The 23166-nt window shown below is 42.8% G+C and overlaps 1 protein-coding gene across 1 annotated transcript in view; it reads left to right on the top strand.

The window, feature by feature from the left end:
* The window catches only part of LOC135547424 (follistatin-related protein 1-like), a 63082-nt gene that overhangs the window by 34551 nt on the left and 5365 nt on the right, over positions 1–23166 (top strand). Inside the window, exons 4-8 of the mRNA XM_064976435.1 lie at positions 9431–9560; positions 11237–11269; positions 11740–11870; positions 20443–20561; positions 22599–22711. Coding sequence (XP_064832507.1) covers positions 9431–9560; positions 11237–11269; positions 11740–11870; positions 20443–20561; positions 22599–22711 — 526 coding nt within the window. The remainder of the gene's footprint in view (positions 1–9430; positions 9561–11236; positions 11270–11739; positions 11871–20442; positions 20562–22598; positions 22712–23166) is intronic.

Raw genomic sequence — 23166 nt, 5'->3', positions numbered from 1 at the left:
TTAAAGGGTTAGATCAGCTTTAATGTTGCAGACAGATTGTGGCTTCTATCAGTGTAATTGTCTGCATATTTTCCAATCCCCCATATATTATTTTAAATATAAACAGTAGCAGTCAAAAGTTTGGACACACCTACTCATTCAAGGGTTTTTCTTTATTTTACTATTTTCTACATTGCATAATAATAGTGAAGACATCAAAACTATGAAATAACACATATGGAATCATGTAGTAACCAAAAAAGTGTTACCGTTTTGCGTGTAGGGTGCAGTATTTTTGTTTTTGGCAAAAAAAACGTACCCATTTGAAACGGCCTATTTCTCAACCCCAGAAACTAGAATATGCATATAATTGTCCGATTTGGATAGAAAACACTCTAAAGTTTCCAAAACTGTAACAATATTATCTGTGAGTATAACAGAACTGATATTGCAGGTGAAAGCCTGAGGAAAATCCAAAGCAGGAAGTGTCTCTTATTTTGAAACCTCTCTGTTCCTCATTTAAAGGGATATCAACCAGGTTCCTTTTTCTATGGCTTCCCTAAGGTGTCAACAGTCTTCAGACATAGTTTCAGGCTTTTATTTTGAAAAATGAGCGTGAAGGATCACATTGTGTAAGTGGAGAGGTGGAGGCTCTCAGAGTGAGTTTTGCGCAACTGAGTAAAGCGGCCATTGTTTCTCCCGCTGTTATTGAAAAAGCTACACACTCAGTTGATATATTATCGAATATATTATTGAAACTTTTACAGATGCACAATTGGGAGCATCCTGTCAGGATGTATCACTGCCTGGTACGGCAACTGCACCCCCCACAACCGCAGGGCTCTTCAGAGGGTGGTGCGGTCTGCACAACGCATCACCGGGGGCAAACTACCTGCCACTCCTTTGTTGTCTCCACAGAGGAACTCTAGAGTCCTGTCTGAGTCTTGGTGGTTCCAAACCGTTTTTGGGGACCATCAATGCTGCAGAAATGTTTTGGTACGCTTCCCCAGATCTGTGCCTCGACACAATCCTGTATCAGAGCTCCACGGACAATTTCTTCGACCTCGTGGCTTGGTTTTTGCGCTGACATGCACTGTCAACTGTGGAACCTTATATATAGTTGAAGTCGGAAGTTTACATACACTTAGGTGGGAGTCATTAAAACTTGTTTTTCAATCCCTCCATAAATTACTTGTTCACAAACTATAGTTTTGGCAAGTTTGTTAGGACATCTACTTTGTGCATGACTCAAGTAATTTTTCAAACAATTGTCTACAGACAGATTATTTCACTTACAATTCACTGTATCACAATTCCAGTTCATCAGAAGTTTACATACACTAAGTTGACTGTGCCTTTAAACAGCTTGGAAAATTCCAGAAAATTATGTCATGGCTTTAGAAGATTCTGTTGGGGTAATTGACATCATTTGAGTCAATTGGAGGTGTACCTGTGGATGTATTTCAAGGCCTACCTTCAAACTCAGTGCCTCTTTGCTTGACATCATGGGAAAATGAAAAGAAATCAGCCACCTCAGAAAATAAATTGTAGACCTCCACAAATCTGGTTAATCCTTGGGAGCAATTTCCAAATGCCCGAAGGTACCATGTTCATCTGTACAAACAATAGTGCACAAGTATAAACACCATGTGACCACGCAGCCGTCATACCACTCCAGAAGGAGACACATTCTGTCTCCTAGAGATGAACGTACTTTGGTGCGAAAAGTGCAAATCAAGCCCAGAACAACAGCAAAGGATATTGTGAAGATGCTGGAGGTACAAAAGTATCTATATCCACAGTAAAAAGAATCCTATATCGACATAACCTGAAAGGCCGCTCAGCAAGGAAGAAGTCACTGCTCCAAAATCGCCATAAAAAAGCCAGACTACGGTTTGCAACTGCACATGGGGAAAATATTGTACTTTTTGGAGAAATGTCCTCTGGTCTGATTGAACAAAAATAGAATTGTTTGCCCATAATGACCATCATTATGTTTGGAGGAAAAAGAGGGAGGGAGGCTTGCAAGCCGAAGAACACCTTTCCTGCAGGGGGGACTGGTGCACTTCACAAAATAGATGGCATAATGAGGCTGGAAAAGTATGTGGATATAATGAAGCAAAATCTCAAGACATCAGTCAGGAAGTTACAAAATATGTCTTCCAAATGGACAATGACCCCAAGCATACTTCCAAAGTTGTGGCAGAATGGCTTTCTGTTGGAAAGTTCATTGGCTCGTCTCTCCATCTGCTTCCAAGAAGTCTCTCGTGGTTAGAATGGATACGTCAGAGTCCCATTCAGAAATGTTCTTATAGAATAGTTGTTTCAGCAGTTGTTGGTCTTCGCATTCCAGGTCAACATAATTCCTAGCTGCAGACTAGTAATTAGTATCGAAGATTTGCTCTTATTCTGTCGGTACGGATAGTCTCAGAGTTGAACCATTTCCCGACGTGTAGCCAATACTCCATGTGTTTTGGTTAGGAATTCAACAACCATTACAACCTTAGCTTATACTGAGGTTTTGTGGTCTCTACTCAAACCTTCGCCCCATCGATGGTCGAGGTACACATGGTCTCAAGAGGATTTCTCCAGGTGGGGGTTTTGTTCGGAACAGTAGAAAAGGGCTGTCCCATGAGCCAGATCATGTCTGTTCTCATGGGGCGGGCCAGTGACTAAGTTAAACTTTGAAGGGAATACAATTCTGTCACATTAATGGTTCAACATCACCTTACATAATTTCACAAATCGTTTCATCTTTACTCCTTCATTTTATACAATAATTAGACTCAAACCTTATGAGTTATGGTTATATGGCTGTATTGTCTTTCATGAGGTCACAAAATGAAACAAAACGGACTGGGTCGTAGCTGGCTACTCCACCGACTGTTTGCACATTCTCCAAAACATGGATAGTTTTCAAGTTCTGTTATGTAAAAGAAGTTAATTTGTTCTACTGTGAAACCCTCTCTCTATACTGCATGTATTCCACTAGCGTAACCCCCCCCCCCCAACATTCTGCTGAAAAGGCAGCGCGGGATATTCAAAAATATTTTTTTGAAAAATTTAACTTTCACACATTGATTGACAAGTCCAATACAGCAAATGAAAGATAAACATCTTGTTAATCTACACATCGAATCCAAAAGAACACACAGCCAATTTTCCCAGCCTAAGATAGTCACAAAAGCAGAATTTGAGATAAAATGAATCACTAACCTTTGATAATCTTCATCCGATGACACTCATATGACACCATGTTACACAATACATTTATGTTTGGTTCGATAATATGCATATTTATATCCACAAATCTCGTATTACATTGACGCCATGTTCAGAAATCCCTCCAAAATATCCGGAGTAATTACAGAGAGCTACGCCAGATAACAGAAATACTCATCTCAAACTTTGACGAAAGATACATGTTTTACATATAATTAAAGATACACTGGTTCTTAATGCAACCGCTGTGTCAGATTTTTTTTAAACGTTACGAAAAAAGCATTCCATGCAATAATCTAAAACGGCGCTAAGACGTAGCAATATTTCTCCGCCATGTTGGAGTCAACAGAAATACGAAATTACATCATAAATATTCCCTAAACTTTGATGATCTTTCATCAGAATGCAGTGCAAGGAGTCCTAGTTCCTCAATAAATCATTGTTTTGTTCCATAATGTCCATTACTAGTGTCCAATTAGCTGCTTTTGCTAGCAGGTTTAGCTCACATGTCCAAAAGCTGGCGCTGGTCCAGGTGAACTTGGACGAAAACTTCAAAAAGTTATATTCCAGGTCGAATAAACTGGTCAAACTAAGTAGAGAATCAATCTTCAGGATGGTATTTTCATATATATCTAATAACGTTCCAACCGGAGCATTCGTTTTTGTCTACAGAGTCATGGAACGAAGGCGATATCAACAGTAATTTACGCAACCAGGAACTGGCATTCTGACAGTCCACTGATTCATTCCCCTCCCATCCGGTCATACATCACACTAGTGGCTTCATTCAACTGACTGTTGACATCTAGTGGAAGGCGTAGGAAGTGCGAACAGATCCATATCTTGTTTGGATGTGGATAGGCAATGACTTGAAATTCGAGCAGGAAGTTCACGTCAGTGACTCAACCCACTCAAGTGACACACCCCGCCTAGGGACGGCATGGAAGAGCACCAGTAAACCAATGACTCAGCCCCTGTAATAGGGTTAGAGGCAGAGAATCCCAGGGGAGAGAGGGGAACCAGCCAGGCAGAGACAGCAAGGGCGATTCGTTGCTCCAGAGCCTTTCCGTTCACCTTCAAGCTCCTGGGCCAGACTACACTCAATCATATGACCCACTGAAGAGATGAGTCTTCAGTAAAGACTTAAAGGTTGAGACCGAGTCTGCGTCTTGCACATGGGTAGGCAGACCATTCCATAAAAATGGAGCTCTATATGAGAATGCCCTGCCTCCAGCTGTTTGCTTAGAAATTCTAAGGACAATTAGGAGGCCTGCATCTTATGACCATAGCGTACGTGTAGGTATGTACGGCAGGACCAAATCAGAAAGATAGGTAGGAGCAAGAACATTGTAATGCTTTGTAGGTTAGCAGTAAAACCTTGAAATCAGCCCTTGCCTTAACAGGAAGCCTGTGTAGGGAGGCTAGCACTGGAGTAATATGATCAAATTTTGGGGTTCTAGTCAGGATTCTAGCAGCCGTATTTAGCACTAACTGCTGCTGCGCCTTCTTCACAATGCTGTCTGTGTGAGTGGACCAATTCAGTTTGTCTGTGATGTGTATGCCGAGGAACTTAAAACTTGCTACTCTCTCCACTACTGTTCCATCGATGTGGATAGGGGGGTGTTCCCTCTGCTGTTTCCTGAAGTCCACAATCATCTCCTTAGTTTTGTTGACGTTGAGTGTGAGGTTATTTTCCTGACACCACACTCCGAGGGTCCTCACCTCCTCCCTGTAGGCTGTCTCGTCGTTGTTGGTAATCAAGCCTACCACTGTTGTGTCGTCCGCAAACTTGATGATTGAGTTGGAGGCGTGCGTGGCCACGCAGTCGTGGGTGAACAGGGAGTACAGGAGAGGGCTCAGAACGCACCCTTGTGGGGCCCCAGTGTTGAGGATCAGCGGGGAGGAGATGTTGTTACCTACCCTCACCACCTGGGGGCGGCCCGTCAGGAAGTCCAGTACCCAGTTGCACAGGGTGGGGTCGAGACCCAGGGTCTCGAGCTTGATGACGAGCTTGGAGGGTACTATGGTGTTGAATGCCGAGCTGTAGTCGATGAACAGCATTCTCACATAGGTATTCCTCTTGTCCAGATGGGTTAGGGCAGTGTGCAGTGTGGTTGAGATTGCATCGTCTGTGGACCTATTTGAGCGGTAAGCAAATTGGAATGGGTCTAGGGAGTCAGGTAGGGTGGAGGTGATATTGTCCTTGACTAGTCTCTCAAAGCACTTCATGATGACGGAAGTGAGTGCTACGGGGCGGTAGTCGTTTAGCTCAGTTACCTTAGCTTTCTTGGGAACAGGAACGATGGTGGCCCTCTTGAAGCATGTGGGAACAGCAGACTGGTATAGGGATTGATTGAATATGTCCGTAAACACACCAGCCAGCTGGTCTGCGCATGCTCTGAGGGCGCGGCTGGGGATGCCGTCTGGGCCTGCAGCCTTGCGAGGGTTAACACGTTTAAATGTTTTACTCACCTCGGCTGCAGTGAAGGAGAGACCGCATTTTTCCGTTGCAGGCAGTGTCAGTGGCACTGTATTGTCCTCCAAGCGGGCAAAAAAGTTATTTAGTCTGCCTGGGAGCAAGACATCCTGGTCCGTGACTGGGCTGGATTTCTTCCTGTAGTCCGTGATTGACTGTAGACCCTGCCACATGCCTCTTGTGTCTGAGCCGTTGAATTGGGATTCTACTTTGTCTCTGTACTGACGCTTAGCTTGTTTGATAGCCTTACGGAGTGAATAGCTGCATTGATTGTATTCAGTCATGTTACCAGACACCTTGCCCTGATTGAAAGCAGTGGTTCGTGCTTTCAGTTTCACACGAATGCTGCCATCAATCCAAGGTTTCTGGTTAGGGAATGTTTTAATCGTTGCTATGGGAACGACATCTTCAACGCACGTTCTAATGAACTCACACACCGAATCAGCGTATTCGTCAATGTTGTTATTAGACGCAATACGAAACATGTCCCAGTCCACGTGATGGAAGCAGTCTTGGAGTGTGGAGTCAGCTTGGTCGGACCAGCGTTGGACAGACCTCAGCGTGGGAGCTTCTTTTTTTAGCTTTTGTCTGTAGGCCGGTATCAGCAAAATGGAGTTGTGGTCAGCTTTTCCGAAAGGGGGCGGGGCAGGGCCTTATATGCGTCGCGGAAGTTAGAGTAACAGTGATCCAAGGTTTTTCCGCCCCTGGTTGCGCAATCGATATGCTGATAAAATTTAGGAGTCTTGTTTTCAGATTAGCCTTGTTAAAATCCCCAACAACGATGAATGCAGCCTCCGGATAAATGGTTTCCAGTTTGCAAAGAGTTAAATAAAGTTCGTTCAGAGCCATCGATGTGTCTGCTTGGGGGGGGATATATACGGCTGTGATTATAATCGAAGAGAATTCTCTTGGTAGGTAATGTGGTCTATATTTGATTGTGAGGAATTCTAAATCAGGTGAACAGAAGGATTTGAGTTCCTGTATGTTTCTTTCATCGCACCATGCCTCGTTAGCCATAAGGCATACACCCCCACCCCTCTTCTTACCAGAAAGGTGTTTGTTTCTGTCGGCGCGATGCGTGGAGAAACCCGTTGGCTGCACCGCATCGGATAGCGTCTCTCCAGTGAGCCATGTTTCCGTGAAGCACAGAACGTTACAGTCTCTGATGTCCCTCTGGAATGCTACCCTTGCTCGGATTTCATCAACCTTGTTGTCAAGAGACTGGACATTGGCAAGAAGAATGCTAGGAAGTGGGGCACGATGTGCCCGTCTCCGTAGTCTAACCAGAAGACCGCTACGTTTCCCTCTTTTTCGGAGTCGTTTTTGGGGTCGCTGCATGCGATCCATTCCGTTGTCCTGTTTGTAAGGCAGAACACAGGATCCGCGTCGCGAAAAACATATTCTTGGTCGTACTGATGGTGAGTTGACGCTGATCTTATATACAGTAGTTCTTCTCGGCTGTATGTAATGAAACCTAAGATGACCTGAGGTACTAATGTAAGAAATAACACATAAAAAAACAAAAAACTGCATAGTTTCCTAGGAACGCGAAGCGAGGCGGCCATCTCTGTCGGCGCCGGAAGTCTAGGGTGAGGTCCAGAGTATGACTGTGGCAGATTGCTGTACACTGTACACTTAAAGATTGCTGTACACCAGCGGAACCCATCCAACTTGAAGGAGCTGGGGCCGTTTTGCCTTGAAGAATGGGAAAAAATCCAAAGTGGCTAGATGTGCCAAGTTTATTCAAGTGTTTGTTTGTTTCACAATAATTCAACGTGGTTGGCATGTTGTGTAAATCAAATTATACAACCTCCCCCCAAATCTAATTTTAATTCCAGGTTATAAGGCAACAAAATAGGAAAAATGCCAAGGGTGATGAATACTTTTGCAAGCCACTATACAATGTGTAATTTATTGATGGTTTCTAACTAGCCTCAGAGGCAGGGATGGGCAAAATACCATAAAAATCTATGTATTGTAATAAACTACAAAATACTATGACTGTGATATGTTGAACAAGTCACTCTGGATAAGAGTGTCTGCTAAATCACCAAAATGTAAATGTATATGTGAAAATGAACACACCAAAATGAACTGCAACGCATGCTGGATATTATTATTTGCCCTGTTTCAGGGCATAGATTATTAGAATAATAGTCTGCATGCTTTGCAATTGTTCATTTTTACATTTACATTTTAGTCATTAAGCAGATGCTCTTATTCAGAGCGACGTATAATTACTGCATTCATCTTAATATAGGTAGGTGAGACAACATATCATAATCATATTAAGTACATTTTCCCTCAACAAAGTATTGTATTTATCAATATTTTTACAAAAACATTTATATTTAGTTCATTTAGCAGACCCTCTTACCACACCATAGTGCTATCAGACTTCTGACACCAATGCAGGGTGAAAGTGGAGACACAAAATTTGAACCGCTGTAAACAATGGTATAGGTATTTAGATAATACAAATTACAGTATTTTGAAAATACATTGGAGTCTAGATCAGCCCAGTGTATTTCAAATGACAGCTTTTCATGCAAATATTCAAAAATCTGCATAAAGAAAATGTGAGCATTTTCCCAATCAGTGGACTTGATGCAGATAAAAATCATTGAGTGATACTGCACACAAGATCCACTTTTTTTGCTTACATTTTCATATACGGAATACAAATCTAGTGTTCAATCTATTGCCATCTAATGTTCAACTCTACTGATAGTTTTGTCACAAAAACTGTTGCGTTAAATAGCAAATGTGCCTACTCTTGTTTTGGCATCAGCGCTCCAGCCAATTGCTCGCAGAGACAGTGCGGGTAGGCTAGTCTACATGATGAGATAAGAGTGAGAATGTTTTATTTGTCAAAACTGCAGTCAAGCATCGATCATCATGTCCCCAGATTAAGACCCTCAACATTTATTGGAAAGGAGCATCAAGATCATCACCTTGCACTTTCACCACCCTGCGAAGTTCATCATAACTTCGTTATTTTGTAGCCTAATCTAAACTGCATTGTTTCCTGAGTCGTAGTGGGATTCCAAGTTTACTTTGATATAATGGTTATTATATAAATATTTACACATAAAGGCGTTTCCATTGCCATTTCTCACATAATACATTTTACAGACACAAAAAGATCCCACCATGTCGAACCAACAAATTATCTGTCTGCATTGATAAAATTGTTCCTTAACTTCCTGTTTTCATCACAGCTGTCATGATTTTTCTTATATGGTATAACTTTACTCGCATAAAAACTGTGGATAGAAACATGGTTAGTGTGACCGTTAAAGGGGCAATCAGCAGTTGCTTTATACTTTTTTTGACTTATAAGGGAATGAAATGTACCCATTGATTCTTGAAGAATACACCTTATGCCTCATAAGCTTATTTCAATTGCCATACCTAATCGAAACCCAAAATATACATTTGTTTTACTCCAATGTTTGTAACCAAAGTAAATGTAAACAAACACTATATAGCCTCAAACATGGTTAAAACGATAAGTACTTTTATATCATGTACTACTCTAAAATTCATAGACAGAGCTATGGATGCAAGGACTGAGCATCCATAGCTCTGTCTATGAATTTTAGAGTAGTACACCAGACCCAATACTCAGCTTTTTTACGGAATAAGGGCGGGGAAAGTACTTTGTTATTCTTTCTATTGCTGATTGCTGCTTTAAGACAGTCAAGATGATATATTTATGTAGCTATAACATCTCTCCCTCTCCTTTTCCAGAGCTGTAAGCCCCACAAGCGTTCAGTGTGTGGCAGTAACAGTAAGACGTACCGCAACCACTGTGAGCTCCACCGAGATGCCTGTCTCACCGGCCTCAAGATCCAGGTGGCTCATGATGGACACTGCCAGGGTGTGGAAAACACACACACACACTTTCTTGTTTACTTTGTGTGTGTGTATAGCAGACCTGGGCATAAAATAGTTGTCTTTGGGTTGTTTATTTGAAAATACCAACTTTTCAAATACTCAAGGTAGTCGAATATAGAGAATACAGTAAAGGAAACTATTGGCGACTACACTGAACAAAAATATAAAAGCAACATGTAAAGTGTTGGCCCCATGTTTCATGAGCTGAAATAAAAGATCCCAGGAATTTTCCATACACACAAAAAAGCTTGTTTCTCAGATGTTGTGAACGAATCTGTTCATTGTTAGTGAGCATTTCACCTTTGCCAAGATAATCCATCCACCTGACAGATGTGGCATATGAAGAAGTTGATTAAACAGCATGATCATTACACAGGTTCACATTGTGCTGAGGACAATAAAAGGCCACCCTAAAATGTGAAGTTTTGTCATACAAGGCCACAGATGTCTCAAGTTTTTAGGGAGCGTGCAATTGGTATACTGACTGTAGGAATGTTCACCAGTGCTGTTGCCAGATAATTGAATGTTCATTTCTCTGCCATAAGCCGCCTCAACGTCGTTTTAGAGAATTTGGCAGTACGTCCAACTAGCCTCACAACTGCAGACCACATGTAACCACGCCAGCCCAGGACCTCCACATCCGGCTTCTTCACCTCGTCTGATACCATACACCCAGACAGCTGACAACCGAATAATTTCTGCACAAACTGCTAGAAACTGTCTTAGTGAAGCTCATCTGCGTGCTCGTCGTCCTCACCAGGATCTAGACCTGACTGCAGTTCGGCATTGTAACCCACTTCAGCGGGCAAATGATCACCTTGCTTATATCAAATTTGTGAACAAAGTGCCCCATGATGGCAGTGGGGTTATGATATGGGAAGGCATAAGCTACAGACAATTTGAATGCACAGAGATACCGTGATGAGATCCTGAGGCCGATTGTCGTGCCATCCATCCGCCGCCATCACCTCATGTTTCAGCATGATAATGCACGGCTCCATGTCGCAAGGATCTGTACACAATTCCTGGAGGCTGAAAATGTCCCGGTTCTTCCATGGCCTGGATACTCACCAGACATGTCACCCATTGAGCATGTTTGGGATGCTCTGGATCAACATGTACAACGGCATGTTCCAGTTCCCGCCAATACCCAGCAACTTCGCACAGCCATTGAAGAGGAGTGGGACAACATTCCACAGGCCAAAATCAACAGTCTGATCAACTCTATGCAAAGGAGATATGCCAGGTTGCATGAGGCAAATGGTAGTTTTCTGATCCATTCCCCTAACTTTTTTTAGTCTATGTGTCAGTCTATGTCAGTCTATGTGCGAACCAACAGGCGACACATATGGTCCCATACTCATCTTTAATTTACCTGACTGATTATCTCCTAGTGTTGAACTTTGAACCTGTACACCCAATGACCTCTTCGTGTCTGTCTGTTGGCCTGGACATTGATCAGGTTGATGATACATCGGTTACTCCTCTGTTGTTGTATGAGTGTCACAAAGAGGCCATCATGTCACAGTGTCCTTGGGCATTAATGGTTATTGTGGCAATGTGACAATGACATGATGAAAAACACTAGATAGGGAGAAATGCTAGATACTGTAAAGCACAATGAATTAAAGTTGCTCTCTCTCTCTTTGTCATCTGCAGAGAAGAAAGCAGAGCAAGCAGCTGCCAGCCCAGGTGAGTGATTGTGACACAGTGAATCTGTGGGCTTTGGGCCAATCAGAGCTCTGTATCTCTCTGCTCTTATCTCCTTTAGTCCTAATGGGGCTTTTATCAGACAGAGTACACCTCTCGTAGTGCCCTTTCAGTGCTCTACTGATCTCTCAGTGCTCTAGTAACAAGCACACTTCTTTAATGGTGTTCTAACCTTATCCACTCCCTATCACTAGACTTAACTGAAAGGGAGTGCCAGGTATTAGGGGTTAGGATAGTACATTTGACCTCATAATGAGCGGGGAGATACTGATGTGCTCTGGGCAGAACAGGGATTATGTGGATTCTCTTGACCATCCTAGAGAGTGTCAGAAAGACTAGAGTACCTGCTAGATTGTGGGTTTTGACTGTGTCACATTCTCTCTCTCGCTCTCCCTCTCTGTCTTGCTCAATCACACCCACTGTCTCTCTCTCTCTGTCATTCCTCTCTCCAGTGGTGTGTTACGTAGCAGACCGTAATGAGTTGAGGCATCGTGTGATCCAGTGGCTGCAGACTGAGGTGGTCCCAGACGGCTGGTTTGTCAAGGGCTCCAATTTTACCGACATCCTTCTCAAATACTTCAAGGTGTGTGTGTCTGTCTGTATGTGTGTGTATTCCAGTTGTGATATTGGTTCTATGAAGTCCAAAACTATGGACCACATGTAAAAAATTTTTTTAAATGTAAGCAGTTTTTACCTCTCACATACAGTGCATTCACAAAGTACCCCTTGACTTTTCCCACATTTTGTTACGTTACATTCAGAAATTGATTAAATAAAAAACAATTTCCTCATCAACCTACACACAATACCCCATATATAAATGTAAAAAAAACAAACAGAAATACCTAATTTACATAAGTATTCAGACCCTTTGCAATGAGACTCGAATATGAGCTCAGGTGAGTCCTGTTTCCATTGATCATCCTTGAGATGTTTCTACAACTTGATTGGAGTCCACCTGTGGTAAATTAAATTGATTGAACATGATTTGGAAAGGCACACCTGTCTATATAAGGTTCCACAGTTTGACAGTGCGTCAGAGCAAAAACCAAGCCATGAAGTCGAAAGAATTGTCCATAGAGCGCTGAGACAGGATTGTGTTAAGATCAGATCTGGGGAAGGGTACCAAAACATTTCTGCAGCATTGAATGTCCCCAAGAACACAGTGGCCTCCATCATTCTTAAATGGAAGAAGTTTGGAACAACCGAGACTCTTCCTAGAGCTGGCCGCCTGGCCAAACTGAGCAATTGGGGCAGTAGGGCCTTAGTCAGGGAGGTGACCAAGAACTCGATGGTCACTCTGACAGAGCTCCAGAGTTCCTCTGTGGAGATGGGAGAACCCTCCAGAAGGACAACCATCTCTGCAGCACTCCACCAATCAGGCCTTTATGGTAGAGTAACCAGACGGAAGCCACTCCTCAGTAAAAGGCACATGACAGCCCACTTGGAGTTTGCCAAAAGGCACCTAAAGGACTCTCAGACCATGAGAAACGAGATTCTCTGGTCTAATGAAACCAAGGTTGAATCCTTTGACCTGAATGCCAAGCTTCACGTCAGGAGGAAAAATGGCACCATCCCTGCGGTGAAGCATGGTGGTGGCAGCATCATGCTGTGGGGATGTTTTTCAGCGACGGGGACTGAGAGTTGTTTGGAGGACTTTAGGGCCCAGAAGTCTGTTTTAGCATGGACAACGCCATTGAGGACTTTTTTAAAGTAGTCAACTTGATGGGACTTCCTATGGGTTAAGGAAGGATCACATAGGAGGAATTAGCCAATTAATTATACTCATGAGTAAACATTTCATAACTCTACGTCGCAGTAAATAAACCAACCTTGGCTTTATACCTGTTCAAACAACACACTCCAGGTGGCAGTATGCACCCTTACAGTTTGTTTACCAACCAGAAGTAGTAGAATAAGAATATGGAGATGGCCTCAATGGCGCTGTCCGTGCTCTCACAGCCGCCATAATAGGACAGATTCAACGTTGTAATCTCTATATAACTCTGTGATTTATTCCCCCACAGGTTACAGTTTCTTCCACACACATGAAAACATGAGAGAGATTAATTTGAAATCAAAAGACCATTATTCTCGTGTCTCTTCCAATCTCCTCTATGTGCCTTGTGTCTGAGAGTTTCATTAACTCACAGTGCTGTACAGAAACCCAGCCTAAAACCCCAAACAGCAAGCAATGCAGGTGTAGAAGCACGGTGGCTAGGAAAAACTCCCTAGAAAGAAACCTAGAGAGGAACCAGGCTATGACAAGTGGACAAGTGGCCAGTCCTCTTCTGGCTGTGCCGGGTGGAGATTATAACAGAACATGGCCAAGATGTTCAAATGTTCATAAATGACCAGCATGGTCAAATAATGATAATCACAGTAGTTGTAGAGGGTGCAGCAAGTCAGCACCTCAGGAGTAAATGTCAGTTGGCTTTTCATAGCCGATCATTAAGAGTACCTCTACCACTTCTGCTGTCTCTAGAGAGTTGAAAACAGCACGTCTGGGACAGGTAGCACATCCAGTGAACAGGTCAGGATTCCATAGCCGCAGGCAGAACAGTTGAAACTGGAGCAGAAGCACGGTCAGGTAGACTGGGGACAGCAAGGTGTCCTCATGCCAGGTAGTCCTGAGACATGGTCCTAGGGCTCAGGTCCTCCGAGAGAGAAAAAGAAAGAAAGAAAGAAAGAAAGAATTAGAGAGAGCATACTTAAATTCACAAAGGACACCGGAAAGAAAGGAGAAGTACTCCAGATATAACAAACTGATCCTAGCCCCCCAACACAAACTACTGAAGCATAAATTCTGGAGGCTGAGACATTAGGGGTCAGGAGACACTGTGGCCCCATCCGATGATACCCCCTGACATGGCCAAACAGGCAGGATCTAACCCCACCCACTTTGCCAAAGCATAGTCCCCACACCACCAGAGGGATATCTTCAACCACCAACTTACCATCCTGAGACGAGGCCGAGTATAGCCCACAAAGATCTCCGCCACGGCACAACCCAAGGTGGGGTGCCAACCCAGACAGGAAGATCACATCAGTGACTCAACCCACTCAAGTGACACACCCCTCCCAGGGAAGGCATGGAAGAAGACCAGTAAGCCAGTGACTCAGCCCCTGTAATAGGGTTAGAGGCAGAGAATCCCAGTGGAGAGAGGGGAACCAGCCATGCAGAGACAGCAAGGGCAGTTCGTTGCTCCAGAGCCTTTCCGTTCACCTTCAAGCTCCTGGGCCAGACTACACTCAATCATATGACCCACTGAAGAGATGAGTCTTCAGTAAAGACTTAAAGGTTGAGACCGAGTTTGCGTCTCTGACATGGGTAGGCAGACCATTCCATAAAAATGGAGCTCTATAGGAGAAAGCCCTGCCTCCAGCTGTTTGCTTAGAAATTCTAGGGACATTTAGGAGGCCTGTGTCTTGTGACCGTAGCGTATGAGTAGGTATGTACGGCAGGACCAAATCAGAGAGATAGGTAGGAGCAAGCCCATGTAATGCTTTGCAGGTTAGCAGTAAAACCTTGAAATCAGCCCTTGACTTAACAGGAAGCCAGTGTAGGGAGGCTAGCACTGGAGTAATATGATCAATTGTTTTGGTTCTAGTCAGGATTCTAGCAGCCGTATTTAGCACTAACTGAAGTTTATTTAGTGCTCTATCCAGGTAGCCGGAAAGTAGAGCATTGCAGTAGTCTAACCTAGAAGTAACAAAAGCAAGGATGAATTTTTCTGCATAATGTTTGGTCAGAAAGTTTCTGATTATTGCAATGTTACGTAGATTGAAAAAAGCTGTCCTTGAAACAGTCTTGATATGTTCGTCAAAAGAGAGATCAGGGTCCAGAGTAACGCCAAGGTCCTTCACAGTTTTATTTGAGACGACTGTACAAACATTAAGATTAATTGTCAGATTCAACAGAATATCTCTTTGTTTTTTGGGACCTAGAACAAGCATCTAGGTTTTGTCCGAGTTTAAAAGTAGAAAGTTTGCAGCCATCCACTGCCTTATGTCTGAAACATAGACTTCTAGCGAGGGCAATTTTGGGGCTTCACCTTGTTTCATTGAAATGTACAGCTGTGTGTCATCCGCACAGCAGTGAAAGTTAACATTATGTTTTCGAATGACATCCCCAAGTGGTAAAATATATAGGGAAAACAATAGTGGTCCTAAAACTAATCTTGAGGAACACCAAAATTTACAGTTGATTTGTCAGAGGACAAACCATTCACAGAGACAAACTGATATCTTTCCGACAGATAAGATCTAAACCAGGCCAGAACTTGTCCATGTAGACCAATTTGGGTTTCCAATATCTCCAAAAGAATGTGGTGATCGATGGTATCAAAAGCAGCACTAAGGTCTAGGAGCACGAGGACAGATTCAGAGCCTCGGTCTGATGCCATTAAAAAGTAAATTACCACTTTCACAATTGTAGTCTCAGTGCTATGATGGGGTCTAAAATCAGACTGAAGCATTTCGTATATATTGTTTGTCTTCAGGAAGGCAGTGAGTTGCTGCCCAACAGCCTTTTCTAAAAAATTTGAGATGAATGGAAGATTCAATATAGGCCGACAGTTTTTTAAATATTTTCTGGGTCAAGGTATGGCTTTTTCAAGAGAGGTATTATTACTGCCAGTTTTAGTGAGTTTGGTACACATCCAGTGGATAGAGAGCCGTTTATTATGTTCAACATAGGAGGAACAAGCACAGGAAGCAGCTCTTTCAGTAGTTTAGTTCGAATAGGGTCCAGTATGCAGCTTGAAGGTTTAGAGGCCATGATTATTTTCATCATTGTGTCAAGAGATATAGTACTAAAACACTTGAGTGTCTCTCTTGATCCTAGGTCCTGGCAGAGTTGTGCAGACTCAGGACAACTGAGCTTTGAGGGAATACGCAGATTAAAAGAGGAGTCCGTAATTTGCTTTCTAATAATCATGATATTTTCCTCAAAGAAGTTCATTAATTTATTACTGCTGAAGTGAAAGCCATCCTCACTTGGGGAATGCTGCTTTTTAGTTAGCTTTGCGACAGTATCAAATATAAATTTCGGATTGTTCTTATTTTCCTCAATTAAGTTGGAAAAATAGGATGATCGAGCAGCAGTGAGGACTCTTCGATACTGCACGGTACTGTCTTTCCAAGCTAAGCGGAAGACTTCCAGTTTGGAGTGGCGCCATTTCCGTTCCAATTTTCTGGAACCTTGCTTCAGAGCTCGAGTATTTTCTGTATACCAGGGAGCTAGTTTCTTATGAGAAATGTTTTTAGTTTTTAGGGGTGCAACTGCATCTAGGGTATTGCGCAAGGTTCAATTGAGTTCCTCAGTTAGGTGGTTAACTGATTTTTGTCCACTGACGTCATTGGGTAAGCAGAGGGAGTCTGGGAGGGCATCAAGGAATCGTTGTGTTGTCTGTGAATTTATAGCACGACTTTTGATGCTCCTTGGTTGGGGTCTGAGCAGATTATTTGTTGCAATTGCAAACGTAATAAAATGGTGGTCCGATAGTCCAGGATTATGAGAAAAACATTAAGATCCACAACATTTATTCCATGGGACAAAACTCGGTCCAGAGTATGACTGTGATAGTGAGTAGGTCCAGAGACATGTTGGACAAAACCCACTGAGTCGATGATGGCTCCGAAACCCTTTTGGAGTGGGTCTGTGGACTTTTCCATGTGAATATTAAAGTCACCAAAAATTATAATATTATCTGCTATGACTACAAGGTCCGATAGGAATTCAGGGAACTCAATGAGGAACGCTGTAAATGGCCCAGGAGGCCTGCAAACAGTAGCTATAAAAATAGTTTGAGTAGGCTGCATAGATTTCATGACTAGAAGCTCAAAAGACGAAAACGTCATATTTCTTTTGTAAATTGAAATGTGCTATCGTAAATGTTAGCAACACCGTCGCCTTTGCGGGATGCACAGGGGATATGGTCACTAGTGTAACCAGGAGGTGAGGCCTCATTTAACACAGTAAATTCATCAGGCTTAAGCCATGTTTCAGTCAGGCCAATCACATCAAGATTATGATCAGTGATTAGTTCATTGACTATAACTGCCTTTGAAGTGAGGGATCTAACTTTAAGTAGTCCTATTTTGAGATGTGAGGTATCACGATCTCTTTCAATAATGGCAGGAATGGAGGAGGTCTTTATCCTAGTGGGATTGCTTAGGCGAACACCACCATGTTTAGTTTTGCCCAACCTAGGTCGAGGCACAGACACAGTCTCAATGGTGATAGCTGAGCTGACTACACTGACTGTGCGAGTGGCAGACTCCACTAAGCTGGCAGGCTGGCTAACAGCCTGCTGCCTGGCCTGCACTCTATTTCATTGTGGAGCTAGAGGAGTTAGAGCCCTGGTAGATAAGATGAGAGCACCCCTCCAGCTAGGATGGAGTCCGTCACTCCTCAGCAGGCCAGGCTTGGTCTCAGAAAGAGGGCCAATTATCTTAAAATTCTATCTTTTGGGAGGGGCAGAAAACAGTTTTCAACCAGCGATTGAGTTGTGAGACTCTGCTGTAGAGCTCATCACTCCCCCTAACTGGGAGGGGGCCAGAGACAATTACTCGATGCCGACACATCTTTCTAGCTGATTTACACGCTGAAGCTATGTTGCGCTTGGTGACCTCTGACTGTTTCATCCTAACATCGTTGGTGCTGACGTGGATAACAATTATCTCTATACTCTCTACACTCGCCAGTTTTAGCTTTAGCCAGCACTATCTTCAGATTAGCCTTAATGTCGGTAGCCCTGCCCCCTGGTAAACAGTGTATTATCGCTGGATGATTCGTTTTAAGTCTAATACTGCAGGTAATGGAGTCGCCAATGACTAGGGTTTTCAATTTGTCAGAGCTAATGGTGGGAAGCTTCGGAGTCTCAGACCCCGTAACGGAAGGAGTAGAGACAATAGAAGGCTCGGCCTCAGACTCCGACTCGCTGCTTAATGGGGAAAACAGGTTGAAAGTTTCTGTCGGCTGAATGAGCGACACCGATTGAGCATTCCTACAGCATTTCCATCCAGAAGCCATGAGAAAGTTGTCCGGCTGCGGGGACCGTGCGAGGGGATTTATACTAACGTTACTATCTGTACTTACTGGTGGCACAGACGCTGTTTCATCCTTTCGTACACTGAAATTACCTTTGCCTAACGATTGCATCTGAAGCTGGGCTTGCAGCACAGCTACCCTGCCGTAAGGCGATCTTTCTCCTGTATATTATGAGTAGAGCGACTGCAATTAGAAGGCATCATGTTAATTAATGTTACTACTTAGCTTCGGCTGTTGGAGGTCCTGACGAACCACGTCCAGATAAAGCGTCCAGAGTGAAAACGTTGAATGAAAAAAAGTTGAGTGAGGGAAAAACTAAAAATATAAACAGCAATTAAAAAGTAAAAACCGTAAAGTTGTCAGGTAGCAAAGTAAGGTTGGCAACAAAAGCGCACAGAAACACGTAAAATGGAAGCTTTAGTATAGTCCCACATACCACCACATCTACGTACTAAAGTGTGGTGTCAGGAAAATAACCTCACAGTCAACGTCAACAAAACTAAGGAGATGATTGTGGACTTCAGGAAACAGCAGAGGGAACACCCCCCTATCCACATCGATGGGACAGTAGTGGAGAGGGTAGTAAGTTTTAAGTTCCTCGGCGTACACATCACAGACAAACTGAATTGGTCCACCCACACAGACAGCATTGTGAAGAAGGCGCAGCAGCACCTCTTCAACCTCAGGAGGCTGAGGAAGTTTGGCTTGTCACCAAAAGCACTCACAAACTTCTACAGATGCACAATCGAGAGCATCCTGTCGGGCTGTATCACCACCTGGTACGGCAACTGCTCCGCCCACAACCGTAAGGCTCTCCAGAGGGTAGTGAGGTCTGCACAACGCATCACCGGGGGTAAACTACCTGCCCTCCAGGACACCTACACCACCCGATGTCACAGGAAGGCCATAAAGATCATCAAGGACAACAACCACCCGAGCCAATGCCTGTTCACCCCGCTATCATCCAGAAGGCGAGCTCAGTACAGGTGCATCAAAGCTGGGACCGAGAGACTGAAAAACAGCTTCTACCTCAAGGCCATCAGACTGTTAAACAGCCACCACTAACATTGAGTGGCTGCTGCCAACACACTGACTCAACTCCAGGAACTTTAATAATGGGAATTGATGCAAAATATATCACTAGCCACTTTAAACAATACTACTTAATATAATGTTTACATACCCTACATTATTCATCTCATATGTATACGTATATACTGTACTCTATATCAACTACTGCATCTTTATGTAATACATGTATCACTAGCCACTTTAAACATGCCACTTTGTTTACATACTCATCTCATATGTATATACTGTACTCGATACCATCTACTGCATCTTGCCTATGCCGCTCTGTACCATCACTCATTCATATATCTTTATGTACATATTCTTTATCCCTTTACTCTTGTGTATAAGGTAGTAGTTTTGGAATTGTTAGTTAGATTACTCGTTGGTTATTACTGCATTGTCGGAACTAGAAGCACAAGCATTTCGTTACACTCGCATTAACATCTGCTAACCATGTGTATGTGACAAATAAATTTGATTTGATTTAAAGATATAATGGAGACTTTAAGTTTCCCTCCACCCAATATAGAGGTTCACCCTGGGGGACCCCCGTGGGGAAAGGGATTAAAGACCATATCTATTTCCAAGGCAACAGGTCCCTGCTTCCAAACCGAAAAATCCCCTTATCTGGCAGGGCCATCGCACCCCTCCCCCCTCTCTTTCTGGAGACGGTCTCACTTTCTCTACCTATTCACCATGTCTGTCTGTCAATCTCTCTCTTTATAGAATAGAACTCTATAGCTGTTATAGAGTTCCATTTCCATTTGTCCCCCCTCTCTCTGGATTAGCAGACGAGAAGCAGGTGTTTAATCAGTTAAAGGGAGATATTGTTAGAGAGTGATTGATAGAGAAACTCTTCTCTCCTCCTACTAACTATGCGTGTGTGTGTGTGTGTGTGTGTGTGTGTGTGTGTGTGTGTGTGTGTGTGTGTGTGTGTGTGTGTGTGTGTGTGTGTGTGTGTGTGTGTGTGTGTGTGTGTGTGTGTGTGTGTGTGTTTGTGTGCGCGCGCGTGCGTGCGTGTACACAGAACTACGACAATGGTGACTCCACGCTGGACTCCTCAGAGCTCCTCAAGTTCATCCAACATAATGACTCCAACGTGGACATGCAGTCATACGCAGACCAGGAGAGCAATAGGCTGCTCAGGTCAGTGTGCGTGTGTGTGTGAGTGAGTGTGTGCTTGTGTGCTATTTCATCTTTAAATGCTTATCTATTTCCCTTGTAGTGTTTATGAATACCTCTACAGTATCTATATCTTATCCTCAGCTGTACAGTAGAGGGCTTCTGAGGAGCTGGTGCTATATTAAGCCCTACTTTCCCTCTCTCTGAGCCTTAAACCCTGTGTGACCCAGTCTAAACTGCACCGGGGGCCTCCTGTGGCTATTACCCTCACAGACATCTGTTCTGGGCATTATCAGAGCCTGGGTTTCCACTGCGCTGCTCACTGGAGCAGTGCTGCAATGCTTCTTAAGGTTTGGAGAAAACAAACTGATTAAATAAGACGCTTATATTGCCCACACATGAGTAGGCCCCTGAGTAATTCCTGGCCATGTGACTTGACTAGGGAAAACTCTTGGCCTTGCAAATGAAGGATGGATACACTGTAAAAACGAATGTATTTGTTTCAACTAATTATTGTTAAGTAACTGGTGTCACTGGTGTCACATCCTTTTAGTTACCTCAACTTTTTTGGTCCAAATGCTACCTGGAAAAAAAATAATTGTTGGCCCAAACGTAGTTCCAACTTGAGAAAACGTAGGCAAAATCCAGTCAATTTAAAATGATGTGTTTTTTCAAGTTGTCTCATATGTTCATTCAACTATAAATTATTATTTTTCTAACTAAAAAAGTTTGTGCAACTGGTTACACACACAAACAATGCTTTTAACTTACATATTTGATATTGTGATTACATTGGGCATTGATACAGTCATTATTATTCAACATGTGTTCACCTGGGATTTGAATTCGCAACCTCTTGGTTCATGGCATTCTGATCTTCCTGCTATGTCTCCACGTCTGGGTCATTTATAAATTAATCTGATTATTCTCTCATCATTGATTTGATTTACTTTTTCAGCAATTGTAGTTTTTTCTGTGTAGTTGTCTGTTGTTGGCGCATATTATTCTGTTTTAATGTTAGTCCTGAATCACTATGATAAATAAAATAGTTTTTATCGAGTGTACTTTTAACAAAGCTGAGATTTACTTTGAAGTGCAAAGTGTAGCAATACAGGTAAAATCAGTCTTCGACACAGACATGGTGGCCTACCAGGAAGACTGGAAGGCCGTGAAACCAAGAGATTGTGAATTCAAATCCCAGGTGAAGACATGTTGAATCGTAATTACTGTATAAGAGAATATGCACAATGGTAATGTGTGCCAAATATTGTATGTTAAAAGCATTGTGTGTGTGACCAGTTGCACAGCCTTTTTTAGTTAAGATGCCCAAATAATAATTTATAGTTGAATGAACATAAATTATGAGACCATTTCTGAGCAAACACATCATTTTGTAACGGCTGTTTGAAGAAGAGGGCCGAGGTGCAGCATGGTATGTGTTCATGATTTTTAATAAAACTGAAGACTAGAACAAAAAAGAACAAAGTGGCACAAACTAAACAGTTCTGTCTAATGCAGACACACAAAACAGAAAATAACTACCCACAAAACCCATGTGGGCAAGAGCTACCTAAGTATGGTTCCCAATCAGAGACAACGATAGACAGCTGTCCCTGATTGAGAACCATACCCGGCCAAAAACAAAGAAATACAAAAACATAGAAAAAAAGAACATAGAATGCCCACCCTAGTCACACCCTGGCCTAACCAAAATAGAGAATAAAAGCCTCTCTATGGCCAGGGTGTGACAGATCTTTAGTAGATTTTTTTTTCTTAAGTTGGAGCTAAATTTGAGGAAACTTTTTGAGATGGTTCAGGTAACACTTGGACTGAACATTTGAGTAAACAAACAAAAAAATTGTGGAACCAGTTACTTAATAATAATAAGTTGAAACAACAGATTTGTTTACAGTGTAGGAAGATTCTCTATGCAAAATCAACCACTAACTTTTTTATCAGTCAGAAGCTATGCCCAATAACCATCTCAACAGCTATACATAACTATGAGTACAGGCAGCGGATGTGAACTTGTGTGTGTGTGTTTCTTTGTCCTGTTCCCAGAAGCCTGTGTGTGGACGCCCTGATCGAGCTGTCAGATGAGAACGCTGACTGGAAGCTTAGCTTCGATGAGTTCCTCAACTGCCTGAAGCCCGGCTTCAACCCACCCGAGAAGAGTGAGCTCATAGACACATGACCTTTGACCCCATTACTCTATGATGACAACATTGCACACTACTGCTGACATCACACATTTTTTTCTCAGTTCATTACACAAATACCTCTATATCAACCTCTCCAATACATGCAGTAAATTGCATTATGCATTTAAAGTGCATGGGATTTACATTATGTTAATCAAAATAGCAAACTTATTCACCACAACCACAAGCATATCTACTGTAACTCACCCTAACATACTTAAAATTCATTGAAGCAAAAACAGCTAAATATGATTTATTTACAGACAAGATCATTTTTCCTCAGTCTGTTGTACTGTACTGAGTTGAGCAGAGGCTGTGCAACCTGTTATAACACCCTGCCCCTCAGGGACAATCAAATATGTTTTTTTATAATTTTCATAAATATTTTAGCTAGCTAGCTAGAGCTACTAGAAAGGAAGCTAGCATAA

Source organism: Oncorhynchus masou, chromosome 10, assembly GCF_036934945.1.
Source record: "Oncorhynchus masou masou isolate Uvic2021 chromosome 10, UVic_Omas_1.1, whole genome shotgun sequence".
In the NCBI taxonomy this organism is placed as follows: Eukaryota; Metazoa; Chordata; class Actinopteri; order Salmoniformes; family Salmonidae; genus Oncorhynchus; species Oncorhynchus masou.
The sequence above is the reverse complement of the archived record's forward strand: the minus strand, read 5'-3'. Positions and strand labels throughout refer to the sequence as shown.